The sequence below is a fragment of the Phaenicophaeus curvirostris genome, chromosome 6, assembly GCF_032191515.1.
Source record: "Phaenicophaeus curvirostris isolate KB17595 chromosome 6, BPBGC_Pcur_1.0, whole genome shotgun sequence".
NCBI lineage: Eukaryota > Metazoa > Chordata > Aves > Cuculiformes > Cuculidae > Phaenicophaeus > Phaenicophaeus curvirostris.
This window is the reverse complement of record NC_091397.1, coordinates 43,842,616-43,861,667: the sequence shown is the minus strand read 5'-3', so window position 1 is coordinate 43,861,667 and position 19,052 is coordinate 43,842,616. Positions and strand designations below refer to the sequence as shown.

Sequence of the window (19,052 nt, the reverse complement as noted above, 5' to 3'; positions counted from 1 at the left end):
GCCGAATCTGCTTGCCGAGCCTGGCATCTCTATGCTGCAGCTAGGGCTTCGATAACAAAAATGCATAAAACCAAAATTAATACTGGTATTGCTTAGCTAGAACTTGCACTGCAGTGTGATCTATCTTGATGCTAGTTGCTTAGCATCTGTTGGACTTATTGCTAACAGGGAGATGGTTGTTGGTTTCCTTGTACGCAAATACAGAGTCTGTATGACTGCTGGGCTGGAGGGTTGATACAGACCTCTTATTTGCTTAGCTGGTTCTTATTGCCAACTTCTTTATTGTCAGAATGGCTCATAAATGGCTGGTTTATCAGACTACTTAGTTTAATGGCTGCTAAAGAAAAGACATTCTTAGACAATGAACCCTGTAATTGTCTCTTTGGAAACCCTTTTTCAAGCATTTGCTAAATACAATAAACATTTCCATGTGGATTTAACAGTAAGGCAGTGTACAATTAAAATGGTTGAAATGAGGCATGAGAATGACTGTGTTTTATGAAAGTCTGATTGATTTTTTTAGAAACGAGACAGTTATTTCCACTGAAAGAACCCCTCAGAAAATAAAGAAAGACTTTCAATTCAAGTTTTACGATATAGGTGCAACAGAACTAGGAGCAGAGGCAAAAACCGCTGTCTGTCTTCCCCACTGCTGCATCTCTAGCAGCTGACTCATCCCTTTCTTGAATCCCCCCAAAAGTCTCTGAGATGGTTCATATTTAGAAGTAAGTTCCTTTTTGTTCTGTGCTGAAAGACTGCCAGGACTTTGCTGAAGTTGAATCTCTCGTGTATGAGCCAACAAAAATATGCCAGCGAGGAAGGAGGATCCTGGCTAAGGAAGGTTTGGCCAAATAGTCTGACCTTCTTCTTGGCTTGGCTCTGAAAGGTATGTGAAATGTATCAAACCACCCCATTCTGACTACCTGCTGTGCCTAAGGCCAATGCTAAACAAATCATTTTTACAATTAGCACTCTATAGTAACATTCTCTTACAACTTAAAATGTTAATTAGTGGTAGGGTACCCAAACATGAGATATAGGGAACAAAGACTGACTGTGGTACACCTAACATTTGGTGGAGAACATAGGACAGCTGTTTTAGTCCTGGAATCATACTTATGCCTCTGCATTTACCCAAGTCAACTTTCCAATAGGACATATTCCTGAGGCTGACACTAAAACCTCTGCACTTTATATAATACACATTCTGTTAGAATCATTTGGTTCTTCTGCGCTTCCTTCTCATCCCCTCCAAGAACACAAACAACATCTCATCATGACCTGACAAGAAACTTTTAATTCTCTGCATTTCTCCACGCTGCAATGAAGATTTAGCAGCAACGTGATTGTAATAACATCATTTATCTACCGTTGCATGAAATTTAAATAACCATAACTCATATTTTTTAACTGGTTTCATCTTGAAAGCTGTCAGTTCCCTTTTACAGCTCAGCAGATCCTTTGTTATTCTTGCACTAAGAAGTTGATAAGGGCAGTTCTGGGAGACAGAAAGGCCTTTTTAATGATTCGTCCCTGGAGATGCTTCATTCCAAGTTCACTTTGAAGAACTAATTCGTGGACTTCTTCATAATTACGGGCTGCTTGCTGAGGCACAAAAACTTTGCCACAAGCTTTGTTATTGATCTGAAAAAGAGAGAGACACAAAACCAAGGAAAACCAGAAGTTATTAGACTGATTTGCGCAATTTCAATCCATTTCATTATACGTGGGGCAAGAATATTGATCAAACTCTCTTTTCTACAACACAAAACTGCCTAAGTAGAAGATCAAATTCTCCATACCTCCTGTCCCTCTACCATAAAATAAGAAAATGAAACTCTGACTCACGATACTCAAGGAAAATGAAGAAGTGGCCAAATGAAGTCTTAGTTTTGATCATAGTGAGTAGCATGTGACTACGCAATGCGGTGATCTTTTAAGTTTAAAAATGCAACAGTTAGACAAGCTGAATAATGAGAGTGAACTTAATAGTTTGTCAGGTGGGAAACTTGGTTTGTACACACTTCTAGCCTGCCATGTGGATTCTTTACAGCTAAACAATGCCTTACAGAGACTCAAATGGAAGATTTGTTAAAATAAAACTATTTGTGGCTGAAAAGATATCTGAAAGACCCCTCATCACTCAATTTTAGATTAATAGGCTGTAACTCATTGTATGTTGCATTCGTACTAAACGCGTGGCTCATTAAGCCAACTGACCACAAAGAAGACAACCACTCACAAGGTAACCTTTCCTGTGCATGGTTGGTTTTCAGAGCAGCTCCCATACTGGTTTTGGGTCAGCAGGGCAGAATCATGTGAGGTCTTCAGGGGAATCACCTTAATTGATCAAATAGTCTTACACCCCTTTTCTGTCACTCAGTAAAACCAGATAACTTACAGAGACTACAGAGCCATACTGAGTACCTTTCTGGAACTGGCATAAAATTCATTATTACAAAAGCCTTCAGAATTATATGGAGTACTTCCAGTAGATTAATGAAAATAATACCAATCCCACATTTTAGGAAATGAAAAAAAAATATTTTTTTAATCCACTTCAATCAAATTATTTGCATAAAAATCTGCTGCGGGTATCACAGATCTTTGACCTTTAGACATAATTGCAATGAGTTTTCAATCATCTAAAAGGAAAATATGTTGCTTCATACAGCTTGGACAGAAAAATGCACACAGCTTGGTTTTCACCTGGATTTTATTCAGCATACACACATGCAACATCCCACAAATGAGAGAGACCTACTTCACTCACTTAGTTTGTATTTTATTAAAAATAAAAAAAAAATCTGTGCAATTCTCAGAGAGAGGAAGTTGGGAGAGACTTTTAAGGAGGAAGATGAAGTTTCAAATGCAGCTGAGATAAGTAATTTCTGGGGTTTTTTTGACTAAACTTGACATCAGTTTCCAGTAATAACGTAGGCAGGCTTTTTAGCTATGCCCACACGCATCCAGAACATGGAACCATAAAAGGCTGGCTGTGTTAAACTTTGCCTTTAGCACTCTGTACAAAGTAAACCCCTTGAAAAACACAGAAGAATTAATTCTTAAAGCTTTGGCAAAAAATAAATACAAGCAGTTCTTTTTGACAGGGCACTTCAGAGAAGAAATGCATTCCACAGGAAAAAGAAAATGGTCAAATCCAAACAGATACAGTTTTAGTGAGAATATAGAGCAAGCCTGTGAGCTAGCTGCTAAGACACACAGCCTGCAGTTCAAAACTATGCCTGCTTAGTTAAAATGTCATTCACTGTCCTCCACGATACAAACTAATATGTCCCAGTGGATGGACGTTGGCAGGGGGAACCTTGCCACAACTAACCTATTTGGTGCTGTTCTCAACAGAAAAGCCAAGCTGCCTAAATCAACTTAGTAAATAAATGACTGCAATGGTTGGGCTTTCCTAGAAAGGTTGAGAAGCCCAGACAACAGCATCTCCCCTGGACTTCCAACACTGTGCTGTGAACTGAGTCCATAAATCCTATCAAACAACAGATGGGTTATGATTTCAGCATGTGTTTGCAGCCTGGCTTTCATTATAGTGTAGGTATCGTGACACAAAGTCAAATGTATTCTTAAAATAAGCACCTGAAGATTTAATCACACACTAATGTGTAACAAACATCCTATCCAAATATTCTTTTAGTTGAGGGGTTAGAGTCTCAGGACAAATATCTTCTGCTGTCTTTTCATCTGTCTCTGTCTCACTTAAACCAGCATTAACCCTTGGCAGTTCCAGGTAAAAGTGCCAGCAGAAGAAACATAGGTGCTGGCAGCCTTGTTTCTCTGAAAAACCATGGCAAACTGCAAGAAAAGAAATAAATCAGGCTTAGGCCCTTACTTCCCCTGGGGAAGAAAGCTGTTGCTTTTTCTTTTCTTCTTTTTTTTTTTTTTTTTTTTGAAATTAGACTATTTTAGATTTAGAGGGAGCTAGAGAGGTTATGAAAGATGAAATGAAATCACCAAAGACTGAAAACTAAGCACCTGGAGGCTGCAGAGAGGAATTTTTAGTTCAACTCAAATATTTTTTTACCATTGATACATAATCCCTCTGAAAAGTAAAAAGGAAAAGAAACACTGGTGCAGTTTTAGGCCAAAGCAAGAAAAATGACACCAACTGGGTTGGGTTTTTTTTTTTCCCTATTTATGAAAACATCAGTTATAACCCTGCAGCTGCTAACAGTTCTGCACCACCTAGCAAATGTGAGGAATGCCAGTTGGAAGCGTGTTCTTAGGATGAAATGCACACTACATTCAGGTCAGATTTTTCACAGCATTAAGAATATACAGCACAATTGAAAATAGTCAACTTTGCAGTAACATTTAGAATAACAGATACCATACATACCAAGTGAATTTAAATGTCTTTCTTGCAGGCAATCTGTATTATATTAGCCAAGGAGGCAGTGAGTTCGCTGCTTTTGCTGCTTTGTGTTAAATATGGAAAGACATAACTCCAGTACAGACAGGAAATAATGAACTATTTTGTGTCAAGAGAAATAAAACCATAATGTCTCAGCAGGCAAATCTCTGGCAGCCTGAGGCAGTTTGATGTCTTGAGAAGAATAGGATTGTGGCCCAAAGACTCAGTGGGACTGTGCAGCCTTGTGAAGAGACACTGCCTCTTTGCAATTAACCAATTCCTCCATATGTCGAGTGTTTCTTGGTTTAATGAGGGCGATTTATTTTTACAGCCATACAAAAAACTACAGTGTCCACAAGACTTCAAAATATTCACATTTATGATGATTATTCCCTGCTCCTCTGTATTTCCCTTTTGCTTCACTCTTATATTTAGAAAGCCAGGCACATCCCCCAGTCATTACTTCTAAGAATTATTCCCAATTCAAAAAAGGAACATCTCTCTGGTCTTCCAGTCAGTTGCTCTCTTGTACCTAAGGAAGGTGGTTTGTATACATCGTTTTCTTTCATGAATATGGAAGGGGAACACAGGGATTGCTTTTTCTCTGTTACAAGATTTTTATGCAAGGTAATGGCTTTGACAAAGTCAACCAGGGAAAGAAACAAAAATAATTTTCATAATGGTCATTTAAAGCAAAATTACTTTTTATTCTTCTGTTTTCTTTTTTTTGAGAACAAAGTTTTAATATCAGCAGAAAAGTATCAGTGAAGTGTTTAAATGCTTTCTGTTCAGTTGTACAGTGTTAAAAACACTGCGTTCAGAGCTTTCCCTGTATTGCTGAAGTTTTTGTTTTAAAGATATATTTAATAATATGTTTGCTTTAACCACAATCATAAAGAAGTTTCTATAATTGCACAATTTCTCATTCATGACTTCCTTATAAAGTGAACACTAGAATTTCAGATGTTTGCTAGCTGTACCTGAAGGTGAAGGTTTATTTTAAGCTTGCGCAAGTGAAGATTTTTGTTGGTATATGACCTTTTTACTGCTATAAATAAATACCTATCACCTAAGGAAAAAAAAAACGAAAAAACCCCACCCAATAAATCCACAGTCAATATTACGCTGTCTGTTATTAACTCCAGTTGGCACTTCAGTCCTTATGCTTGGCTTAGGAAAATATGCCAGCTGAGAACTTCCTCCAAAAAGACATACTCTGTGGCCTCTGCTAAGCATGTATATTAAAGGTTAGAAAAATTAGTTTTTTAGCAGCATTTCTCATTCTGTTCAAGTGGACCGTGACTGAGATGTGCCAAGATAAGAAATTATTTGCAAAGACACTTTGATTAAGGAAATCTATAGCAACACAACTTCCCCTAAATCCAACCAGTCTCCTCCCTCCTCAAAAAAACTTACTCTTCCTACCCAAAGAAGCTAACATAACAAAATAGATAACATAGAGATAAAAAACATAGCTTCTCTTTCCCTTACACAAACATGCGCATACACACACACGCACACACACAGAGCACGCAGTTTTACATGATCAAGTGGCATTTCTTTGAGAAGCTCCACCTCACTTACTGTCCAGAAACACAAAAAGTTTTTAAGTTGAAACATTTATTTTAAATTAGAATTGCAGAATCATTAAGGTTGGAAAAGACCTCTAAGACCATCCAGTTCAACCACCAGCCCAACACCACCATGACCACTAAACCATGTCCCAAAGTGCCATGTTTACATGGTTTTTTAATGCCTTCAGGGAAGGAGACTCCACCAATTCCTTGGGCAGCCTGTTCCAGTGCTCCACCACTCTTTCAGCAAACAGGTTTTTTTTTCTAATACCCAGTCTAAACCTCCCCTGGTGCAACCCGAGGCCATTTCCTCTCATCCTATCACTTGTTACTTGGAAGACCAGCATCTACCTGATTATAACCTCTTTTCAGGTAATTTAACATTTAAGTTGAGAATGTCTGTGTGGTATATTAAAAGTTATTCTTTGTTGAGCAGTGAAAAAGGCAGGAGCCCTGCAGATCTAATAGGTCCCAACCCCAGGCTCCAAGCCCTGTAGTCTTTATATGGCCTGCAGTGGCACTTGCTGCTGTGCTCCATGTAATGATAAAGCTTAATGATGCCGAATACAGACTAGTTAATTAAACTACAGTGTGCATGTGCACATATGCACTTTGGAAAAACAACAGGTTAACTAAACAGAGTTTTATGCCCATCTTCTCCTGAATTGCCAGCTTGTTTCCTATATCACGAAACTGTTAGAACCCAAAGAGAAATTGGAATGCAGTTCTAACACTAGGAAAGATACCTGTTTTTCCTCAAACTCATTCCAGCAAATACACTCTGCTGAAATGTGCCAGAAGCTCAGCCTGAGGCAGATGGAAAACATCATTTGGCAAGAAGCACAGCAACTTAACCCAGCTTATAAATTGTATTAGGCAGTCATAGCACTACAGGTACCGCAAGAAATGTCACCTTGTACAGGGCCAAGATCATAAATGCACTGCCAGAAAAAAAATCTGGGGGGGACTTGTATTTTGATCACAGTTTTGACGGTACTGTCCTTGCTCATGGCTGTTCATTGGTCAAATCCATGCAGTCACTCAAAAAGATATACATTTAGATCATTTCCCTTCCAGACTTCCACCTGAGAAGGGAACCGACTTCCACAACAGCAGAAATTTTGTCGTTCTCTGAGCTCACAATTCATTATATGACCACCACTGAAAATAAATGAAAACACTCTCACCAGAACAGACATCTCCACAACATCTGACGGCTGAAGGTAGTCTGGGTCGACTTTGGGCCAGGACTGATGCAGCACATCCACATCCCAGTGATGGTGAGTACAAAGTTTATTCTGCATATGTGCCAAACCTGGAAAATGAAACCAGTCAAACATTCAGCTGTACTGTAACCAGAGCACTCCCTCTTTGGAACTTGTTTGATAAATGAGATCAGAATAAAGTTGACTTTAAAAGTAAATTCCTTTGGAGGAAATAACATTGTTTAGATTAGCATACAGCACATTATAAACAGAAAGACACACATCTTTGAACCACTTGTTTTATACCATGTGTAGGAATGGCAACATGAATGTGGGCACATCTGAGATTTGGATTAGTACTCCGAAGACTTGCAAAAAGTACAGAAGACCACTGTTTATTATTTTAAATTGTAATACTGCAACACAAACAGACCTCTGCTTCTAGAAATCATTCATAATACTCTGGTTTTTTTTCAATAACACCAATGGATTGATAAAAATCTTACTAATAACTCAAAAAGATACACAATTATGGCTTAGTATTTTACCATCTGTAATACGCTGGGGAGGTTTCTAAATTTGCAACTTGCAAGATTTTTCCATATTTTGTGAAACATTTATTTTTTTCATGAATTAAATGTGCTACATAAGAATAACTTGCACAGCTTGCTCTCCCTCTTACGATATGTACATTCTGATATACTTTATCCTTTGATTTTATTTTTAAAAACTCCTAAAATGGCTATAAGTGATGTCCTTTAATTAAATAGGCTTTGCTCTCCCCAAGACAATTCATTCCTGATTTGTTTAAGCAATAGGACAGTAGGATGCAATTCATTCTGAAGCTGCATTCTTTAACTGAATTAAGAACTTCTGAGTCGGATTTATATTGCTGTTTACTCCAACTGTACGACAAAATAAAAAGATTTCCCTTAACAGGAAGCTGTCAAATATGATCAATATTGATGATGGTAGCTCTTGTGATTCTCACCAAAGCCAGGGGATTTTGAAATTAAAAACATTCTCTGTGTATGAATATGAATACAGATTAAAACTTTTTTTAAGCACATGCTCCATTCAGAACTGCAAAATGTGTTTCAAATCTCATCTGGTTTGGGGAAACTCCAGCAATAGCATGAAGAAAACTCATCAGCACAAGATTCAGTGTTGAGACTGAGGTACTTGAAGCTGTTCAAAACACAGCAGAACAGCAGACATAGGAGGAAAACCAAGTCATGCATAATACATACGTATATTTACCTGGCTGTATTGCTTAGACCAATACAGCAAATAATAGCAAACAGACACATAAAGGGAATTCATCTTCCTCCAGAAAAAACTGCCAGATTTTTGTCAGCACTTTTTCAGACAAAGCACTTTGGTAAAATGACACAGAGCCTTGCTATTTGCTGGATGATTCAGAAAGGGGCAGTGGGGTGGACCGATGGGAGCTATTTCTAAAGGCAAGCAAGAACATGCACATTTCTTAAGAATTACAACTAAGACAATCTTATAAAGTAAATAATTGATTAAAACACTTTAATGGATCTGGATTTGTATACTATTTTTTTTTCTCTCGTGACAGCAGCTCAGAAACTTTAAGAGCAAAAGATAGGAACTTGAGCAGAAAAATATCTTCGCATTGGTGATTCATTATCACATTGACTTTAAAGCCAACAGCTGCTAAATTCTTCCCTTTTTAGCTTCTGAAGATCCAGATGAGCTCACATCTTTCCAACTGATCACATGCATCGTTGCAGAAGCATGTATACTGGCCACTCCTTATTTTCCTGTTGAAGTGGATTCCTCACACAATTTAAAACCCACTTTCTGACAGAAGACGAGAGATTCTCTTCACAAAAGCAAAACTAGAGTCACTTCTAATCCCTGCAGAGGCTATCAGTTCTAATAAACTCACTAATTAAAAAAAAATTAAAATATATTCTGAAGCAGATAAAGCATGTCTAAGCACAATGTTGATCTTCTGGTTCATTTTCTTGTTGCAAAATGAACTATGAGCTCATCCATATAAGAAGAAAAAGTGCAAAAGTCAACAGAACTAGTTTCAGAAAACAGAGTTCAACAGGAAACCAAAATGGAGGTTTTAGTTAATGTTGCCTGTTTGGCTTCCTGCCTTAATTCACATTTTGTGAACTGCAGAACATAGAAAACGCAATGATTTGGTTTGCATTTTCAAAATGCAACACACAAACCCAGAAGCTTCACTGCCAGGATCCAGAATGGCAAGAGCCATTTTCAGGAACCAGACAGAAGCCTCCTCCAGCCTTCCCACTCGATTCTGAGACATTATACAAAAATGCTGTTTGAGAAATTAAGAACGGACCATTTCAGTGTCTTTCATTGCGAAAACATTAAAAATGCGTTTCACTCTCTTATCGTACTGCAAAACACCTAGGAAAGTGCATGTTATGAAGCAACATGCACTTTCTTTATTTTTTTGACTTCTTTTGCTTTTATGGCTTTAAATACTCTTGCAGATGTAGGACAGAAAGACAACCGAGTACAGTCACATACTGTCATGTACAGTCATTTCCCAAGACAGATCATGGATAATGTTTATGCTCAATCTGAAGGCCTGATCCTGCAAGTGGATCTGCTTCAATGGACTTTTGCTGCCTAGCAAGCCAATACTGAAACAAGGTTTCCCTAACCAGTAATTCACAGCATGGGAACACAAGTTAATACATTAAGTTAAACGCATACTCTAAATGAGTGAGTTGAGAGAATCATAGAATCACAGAAAAGTTTGGGTTAGAAGGGACCTTTACTGGTCATCTAGTTCAACCTCCCTTCAATGAGCAGGGACATCTTCGACTAGATCAGGCTGCTCAGAGCCCTGTCCAACTTGACCTTGATGGTTTCCAGCAATGGGTCTTCTACCACCTCTCTGGATAAAGGATGGGACAGGACAAGCCCAAAAACATTTCAGCTCATGGCTATGTTCCATTAGCATTACCTGAGTATTTCATAAACATAATACTTTCCGTAAGATGCTATTTGGGGGGAAGAGTAAATTCTCATTTTAAAGAGATTTAAGAAGGAAGATGTGGAAGCAATTGTACATCAGCAGGGTAAGTTAGGACTGCAAGGTTAATTCCAGTCTTACAGAAAAAAAAAGCTCTAGAAAAATTAGCTGTAAAATTCCACCAATAGTGCAGCTAGTTTAACACAAAATTATATGGGCAAGAGACAAAGATGTGATTAGGAGGTAAACTGAGTAAGAGCTGGCATGGGACAAGTGCTGGCACAGAATGGTTAACAAGGCAGAAAAAGCAAGAAGGACGGAAGTCTTAATGGGCAATAAAAGGAAGTTAATGAAAGCATCTGAAGCAATGCCAGTATCAGAGTTAAGGACTAGGGATTTTCTAACAGGAGATATAAGAAGATCAGAGGGAGTATTATACAGTGACCATGAGGGTACATTGTCCAAATGTTGATAACCTTTGGATTTAGCAAAAACAAAACAACAGAAATTTGTGTTAAGTAAAAATCCACCACAGCAGCAGACAAGCAGATGAAGTTTTTAAAAAGCTCAGAGCAGGAGTGAGTAACAGTAAGTGGAAATGCATTCAGGGTCAGTACCTTACATCCCTCCACTGCCTCTTCCAAAGACAGGATTGTTAGCGCTTTACTTTGCTCTTGGTATGCTTTTTGACTGTTTAACAAATCTTCCCAATTGACAGATTCAGGCAAGTTGCATATCTGAAATACCTTTCTGCAGCCCAGGAGGAATAAATCTGTCAGTTAGATGTGAAATGATCTGCACTCTCAGAGAAATGAAAGCAATACAATTGCAGCTGTTTCCTGCTCTGAGAAAAACTGTGTTATACTACTGGTATAGTAGTATAGGACTGGGTAAAATTAGGAAAACGTACATTTATTCAATACAGGGCTAGGGGATTCATTTTATATGTTCCCTAGTGACAGACGTGGACCACCAAGGAGGGTTGTGAAAAGCCCAGGTTACTAAATGCTAACTCTAGAATACGTTTCCAATTCAGCAAACTCCACAGAAATCCTTTTAACCTTCTGAAAATGATCTGCCTTCCTCCCTTTGTAAGTATTCGCTATCCTTCATTTTGGGTTATTATTGCTGGAGGAAATTTTTTTTTTTAAATTCCAAACTGTATTTCTTGTTGGATTTGTGAAAGGGGACTTCTGCATTCAGATTTTCAATTAAAATATCAAACATTGATTAGCTTCTACCTCTAATAAAAATGTAACAACTCACAATAAGCAGTTTCATATCCTTGTCTGGACAGCAAAATACTGTACTACTACAAACAAGCTAAAAAAAAAAAGAAAAGTCTCAAATGGTGTCTGTATATTCCTCAGATACAAGGTTTCAGGAAGGAAACAGATTTCCTCATCCTGTTAGTGTTCATAAACTACCAAGAGATCAGCCAGACGAACTCTTCCCACACTGAGGGGCTACAGTCACTTTTTTATGTGATTAAACGATAAACCAGTGTATTCACTGCACCATTAAGACCATTAGGTCAACACACCAAAATACTGAACACTGTTCCTCCTCTAAGCAGGAGAAAGAACACAGAAAATATCAAAGCAGTGTATTACTATTGTTCAGCTGCTGAAAGGTAAGGCACTTATCAAACAGCATTCAAGCAGTTCTTCCCTCATTCAAACTGGACATATTTACTGCCAATACTGACGTGTGCTCTTCATCCAGCTCACAAAAGGACCAAACTCTTCATTCCTTCCTGATGCATGGAAACAAAACGGTGACATATGAACTAAACATGGAATTCTTCCATGGAAGAATAACTCTTCAGCTGCAGAACAATAAAAATTGCTGTATCTTGGATCATAGAATCATAGAATCTCCAGGTTGGAAGAGACCCACCGGATCATCGAGTCCAACCACTCCTATCAAACGCTAAACCATGCCCCTCAGCACCTTGTCCACCCGTGCCTTAAACACCTCCAGGGAAGGTGACTCAACGACCTCCCTGGGCAGCCTGTTCCAGTGCCCAATGACCCTTTCTGTGAAGAATTTTTTCCTCATGTTCAGCCTAAATCTCCCCTGGCGGAGCTTGAGGCCATTCCCTCTTGTCCTGTCCCCTGTCACTTGGGAGAAGAGGCCAGCTCCCTCCTCTCTACAACCTCCTTTAAGGTAGCTGTAGAGAGCAATGAGGTCTCCCCTCAGGAGATTAGGATCTACCTAATTTACTTTTACATATACCTAGAAGCTGCACATTGCATCAGAAGCATCTTTGGGTTATCAAACTGAAGTTTGGAGTTTGCGAAGTTTATCAACAAACTAATAAAGCAAACACAGTGGACTTAAAGCTAAGATTTCAAATGAACTCTGATGCAACTCCTACAGAGCAGGAAAACAGTATTACAATCAGAACTACTTATACCACTGATGCTAGTCATTACTTAAAATGTCAAGCGAAGTATCTTTAATTAACTATAAAATTCTCTATAATTTTCCTAATATTTTCTTTACTTGGTAATCATTAAGAGGGTCTAATTTGCATTTAAATCCAGCTCTAAAGAACTTTTTGCTAACCAAGAGGATAGTTATGTATGTAATTATATGTTGTCCAAGTTTGAATTTTTACAAGCTAGTGTATTATGAAATACTAATCTGCATTTTTTTTACATTTCATTGTGTCAAATAGCTTTTAGATTGAGATGGAAATATATTAAAATACAAAAAGTCATTTTCTGCTATTTAAATATAAATGCATTTAGAATGGAAGCATTTAAGATAATTTGTTAGATACTTAAAATAAACCATAATGTGTTTTGCAGTTAAACATTATTTTTGTTGAGCAAAGGAAAATATTTTTATGTAATTACTCAATAAAACTAACAGTATCAGATATTTTTTTATGTAAGACCACTTCAAGATTTTAATATCTATAGATGCTAGCATCTTTTGCCTAGTTTTTAATTCCAAGACTAGAAAAGGAAAAAAGGTTGATTTTTTCCATTTCCAACACCCTTGACATTTAAACTGGGAATCACAGAATGGTTTGGAGAAGAGCTTCCAGTTATCAAAAATTACTTTATTACTGCCACAAAGCCTCTTTCCAGGTGCTCAGCCAAAAAGTTCTACAGTTCTGTGGTTTAATAGTCTTCAAATCTTTGGCAGAATTAACTTAATACAATATGATACATTAAGTCAGGGCCTTATTATAGGTTGTCATTATTTCATGTTCAGTTTTAAATTCTATTGTAATTTCTTCTTAAATATTGCTTGATCATAACCAGTGAACAGCAAAGCATGAAAAGAGAGACTACAAAGCAACAGTAGAAGTATTATTCATCCTGTGAAGCACAATGCAAACAGTCAAAATTAATGACGATGATTTTTTCTTCTCTCTCTTTTAAGGAAGTTAATATTAGGCGTATCTGACTATGTAGTAAACCTTCTAGTAAGAAACACTAAGAAGAAAGCAATTAATTTTTCTTTAAAAAAAAAGCTTAAATACACAAGGATGCATAACGTGGTTCAGAGCTAACACAAGTCACTCTCTTCCTACCAGCATTCCTACTCTAATGTTAAATTATCTGTTTGACATTACCTATAGCGCTTCCAAATTTCCCAGTTTAATTCTCCCCTGTAGAAGAAAAATGCTCCCTGATTTTATCAGTAAATCAAACAAGATGTTAAGTCTGCGTACAAGTTATTTTAGAATGAAATGTCAGCATTTAATTATAAATACATTGCACATGTGTTGTTTATTATTGGCATTACAATAGGAGACAGAGGCTTCCATCAAAGTGTGGGAGTCCACTGCTATAGGTCCTATTTATAGAGCTAATCATATACAAAGTCCTCTTCCTGACTAGTTTATGAGAGAGGAAGCAGCACCATCCCTACATTTAGATGCAAAGCCAAGGTGCAAAATGAGAGGCTTACTCTGAGTGTGTATGGAGAACTAAAGCACAAAACCCCACTACAGAGAGTATTTAGAAAGCTTGATTTTTATAATGAAATTCTTTAAAATAAGAAAGCATCATCACATATACATAATAAAGTTTAAGAAATTAGTTCCTTCAGAAGAATCAGAGTGCAATTCAGAACACGAGCTTGGGGAATCTGTTTCTAGAATAGAGGACATTTTTCACCAGACATCCCAATGCAGGACAGAATTGCTAGATGTTGGCTATTTAAAAAAAAAATAGTCTTCTTACTACAACACAGTAGTTAAACGTGCATATGTTCTCCTGACAAAACAGTTTTTATAACTTTGATGTAATATAATGATGACCATGCTAAAAGAGATTGTTTTTTTTCACGTTCAGTCATAAAATTCTTCAGGTAATAATCACAACACAATGGTTTTTCTATGCTAGTTGCACTGAACTGCAACACAGTCTTTGGACCATACAAGCAACATTTTATCTTTAAATGCAGAGAGAAGCCAAGGACAATACACTCCTAATTTTCATTATGATTCCTTACATCAGAGAGAGATCATTCTCATTCTCTAGTGATTTTAGCAGCAAGAAAAAACTTCCTTCTCTAACATTCAACATTACAGGCTTAAGCTTTATGTTTGGTGAGTCATGTTAATTAAGACATCTTAGTGTGCTTTGTTATATTATCAAACATATTTGATGTTTATGTATTCCCTAACATTCCTTTGAATTTTAAGTTCACAATGCATTGGATGTATAAGTAATTAGGCTGGATCTTTTCCACCTTCATCTCAACCAACGTGGAAAACAAAGTCATGCCAATTACTACCATTTAAGTATAAATTTTAATTAGACAGTACTTCATATTGTAAGAGAATATTGATCCGAAGTAGATTTCTCTAGCTGGGTCATGTCTGATGCCACTCTTTATTCTAAACAATTAAGCTTTAATTAAAACATCGTAAAAACATTTGAAATGCAAAACCAGAAAACACCCTACTCCTCCCTAACAGATCTTTCTATTTCCAGAGGCTCTGTCCCTATGTTATTGCTGTTAACAAAATCACCCTTTCATTGGCAATTAATATTATTACAGGGCTGCGTACAGCTTTGAAATGTAAGCAACTATGTAACTGTGCTCTGTAAACACTTGAATGCACAAAGTTTTAGGAGGACTGTTGAAAATAAAACTGTCAAAACAGCATTCAAAAGCTAACATTAGGTCCAAAACCACATAGCAATTTGTGGTCAGTCTTAATGCAGAATATATTTCTATCTTCCCACATACATCTTGGGACTTCTCCCAATAAACTTTAAAAGCAACTGCTGGACTCTGGCATGCACATCCCTTACTTCACAGGCTTCAATTGCAGCAGCATCATGCAAGTTAACCCACTTGGGACTGAGAATTCAAGGTTTAACAACCATGACAGATCTTAAAAAAGATTTCCTGTCTACCATTCCCACTCTCTGAGAGAGGTTAATTTGCAGCACAATGTCCCTCAGGCTCTGGAGAATTTTACAAGAGTACAATTTTTACTGAACACTTGTTTAGCCTTTTTAGTACACAGCCCTCTGACATGGTCATCTCTGTCTGAATTTCTGAATGCAATTACTTGTAGTCCAAAACTCTGAAACAGTTGTTCGAAAAACAGCTCTTAATACTGTTGTCCATATACAGCAGCAGCTGACATATGAATTCCTCATGCAAGTCCTGTCTTGAATTTTTCTTCCTTCTCCCTTTCTCTGCCTACTCTTAAGAATGCCACCTTTGTATGCAAGGGAAAAGAAACTAAAAATTGAAAGATCTGGGAACACCACAAATTTCAAGTTTGTTTAGGAATTATGACAGAAGGTGACAAGATAGATGCAGAATTCAAGGGTAAGTGACATATGTACTACCTTAAAGACATTTTTGAAAATGTTTTTTGCCTTTGTTCATGTAACATGAATAAAAAATTTCTTTCTAGAAGTACCTTTCCACATCTCTGATGCAATGTGTGGAGCCATAGGCGCAACCATTATGCAGAGCGTAGCTAAAGCATCTTCGAATTCTGTACTGTGGAGAATAAGAGGCTGAGAAGCTTGCTAGGAAAAAAGACAGAAAGAAAAGAAAATCAGCTGTTAATACAAATGTTCTGGGTTGGGAGGGGAAGTAGTTTAATTAATAAGATAATGCAGTAATAAAACCTAAAATATATGTCTACGGTCAGTACAGTCTAATATCATAATAAGTTAGAAACTTACAAAAAGTTCTGCAGAATTAAAGCTGCAACTCTTGGTCACGTGGTGCCCTCTAACACTTGGAAACTAATCCCAAAGAGCCTGATGCAGACCCATGGGGATCTGCCCTGAGACAGGAGTCTGAACACGGATCTATGTGGAAATTGTGGCCCTCAAAAATATTTTTTGTGTGTTGCCACTTCTAGAAGTGTAATTGTAGACAAAATCAGCGCTATCTGATAAGATGTGAAATACTTGTAAAAAGGTGTCTAACTGTGACGAACACCAAATGGTTTTGTTGCGACAAGCTGAATTCAGTGATGAAGTGAGGTTTTAGAGCTGAAGGAAGCATCGGGAACGAAAAGCACAGCCTTTTATAGTTTGATGTTCAGATATGCTTCTCTAGTACAGAAAATTTTCAATTTCTTGCAAAAGGTGATAGGCTGACAAAATTTGAACCTTCATTCCCCTATGCAATGTATCTTAATAAAAAAGGTATAGCACTAAAGGTAGCTGGATAAACCTTTTCTTTCTTTGCCTGTCCTGACTCAGAGAGATACATCCTGTGGTTAAGTTCAGATTCTGTGTTTATTTTGTAACTCACCCCCCTAATGAAACATCACAGAAAAATGTTAATACACATCAGCTTATGAGAATTATTTGGTGGGTGTGATGAACATCCATTCCTGTCTACTAGAAAATTGTCCAAACCCACTCATTTGTTTGGCACAGACCACAAATGTTGTCAGATGGCACCTTCTTATCACTGACACTAAGAGCCTCAGTGAAAACTAGATTTGAGTAAGTTTTAGTAACTACTACCTGTTTTCTATATTTAATCTTCATCCACCTCCCCACTTCCTCTTTTCAAATGGGACTGAAAGAGGAAGTGCCAGCATGCTATACGGAAACTTGTTCTTGAAAGATACTGCACTGACTTGTTTGGTCAAGGAATACGTTAGTGCTCAAACATCTGGCTGTCTGTAGGACACTGATTTTTATTTATGTACTTTTCAGCATTCACTTATCACCATCCACCAGTCCAAAATGCATATGAATCACTGAGGTGGAGATACAGAACCCTGTCACCTTCCCAACACTACACAGAATCCCAAATTTAAATTACCTCAGTACAGACTTGTGCACACCCTACCTAACTTTTTGTTATGTTCCTTGGCTTTGTCAATAATCTCCATAGAATCCATACGGTATAAAATGGTATTTCAATAAAGAAGTTGAAAAATCCAAATTTTTATTTGATTTCTGGTCTAGATCAGCTTACCATTATATGCCTGAAGGACTGCTCAAACAGATCGAAGAGTAGTAATAAAAATAATGACGTGTCCCTGCCTGTGGCAGTGGGGTTGGAACTAGATGATCTTTAAGGTCCCTTCCAATCCAAACTATTCTCTGATTCTATGATAACAGTTTATTATATTTGATCTGTTCTCACTAGCTGATAATAATCTAAATAAAAAATGCTAACGTTATTTTTACACTTGTTTTAAAAAGGGGAGCGTGCAAACTCTATTACTAGCAGACAGTTCAGTGGTGAAAGCTGTCTCTGAAGAATGTAAGATGATGTGTGATTTTCCTTGCAAAGAATAACCCTTTTCTTTAAATCAGGATGTTTATTAATTTGATAATGTATTATTATACTTTACCTAGCTACCTATGCAACTTGCTTAAAAACAAAAGAAAGCAAACAACAGAGCTAAACAAAACATTTCCTTTTGAAATTACAGTATGCAGACATAAATATCAGAACCTACTGGCTCTAATACCATCAAGCTCTTCCCACGAAACTTGTGTATTTCGGAGTTAGAGGGATACTAGAATGTTCTCCTCTTGAACAGAATATTTCAATGAGGCTTTTGATTTTGTAGCAATGTTTATAACAGTAAATGACTCATGCAAAGCTGGATCTATAGCTGAGGCAGCTCCTGCTTTGTATAAAGATGTACTGGAACAGGGTCTGAGAGAAAAAATATCTTCATTAATATTGTGTACTTACATGGAGTATGTTACTGAGGCTCATCAATCGGGAAATAGCTGCATTGAACAAATGATCCTTTGTGAAGTACTCTGTTACCTTGTATTAGAAGAAAAGATCTATCAGTAATTACCTAAAATTGTCAAACATGGAATACCAGGTTTTTAAAAGAAAAAGAAAAATTGATAATCAATTTCAATTTGTGAAATATGCCCATCGTACCTTTTACATGAAAATCATTGTAGCATGCAAACATACCAGATATGCAATCCCATGTGTGTATGGGCAAATAATAAACATATAAAAATTCAGTTGCCTAGCTTCCCTTTTGTTTCAGGATGCTAAAAGCTTCAATCAATGCCGATAAGTACTGTGTATTAGCAATAACCCTCTATTTCCTTTAATAAAATATCTTCCCTTTGTCTCTACAAGAGACCTTCATACTTGTAAATCCAGTTATGCTGGTGAAAGCTTGTCCGCAGATTGCAAGCTTATAATTCTAAAATCTGTTAAAATACCAGGAACATCCCTCACCACGGAGTTTAAATAAGGGAAGGGGTTTATGCATAGAAGAATATTTTAAGTTACTTTGCAGGTATTTATGTTTCCCCTTGAGTCTTGGATAATTGAATCGACACTAATCTCAGCAGGAGACAACATGTAAGAAGAGATGAACGATGATTTCAGGAGTTGTTTTTTCAGGATACGCTAAAGTATTTTCACCAGTAACTTTCCTTCATTCCATATGAAACAGCAGA

General features: G+C 37.2%; 1 protein-coding gene across 1 annotated transcript in view; it reads right to left on the bottom strand.

Annotated features, from left to right (window-relative positions):
- Nucleotides 1–494: 494 nt before the first annotated feature.
- Nucleotides 495–19,052, bottom strand: part of LARS2 (leucyl-tRNA synthetase 2, mitochondrial) — an 87,448-nt gene continuing 68,890 nt past the window's right edge. The window contains exons 18-21 of the mRNA XM_069860002.1: nt 18,316–18,393; nt 16,055–16,166; nt 7,143–7,270; nt 495–1,644 (exon numbers count right to left, since the gene is read on the bottom strand). Coding sequence (XP_069716103.1) covers nt 1,465–1,644; nt 7,143–7,270; nt 16,055–16,166; nt 18,316–18,393 — 498 coding nt within the window. The 3' untranslated portion in view covers nt 495–1,464. The remainder of the gene's footprint in view (nt 1,645–7,142; nt 7,271–16,054; nt 16,167–18,315; nt 18,394–19,052) is intronic.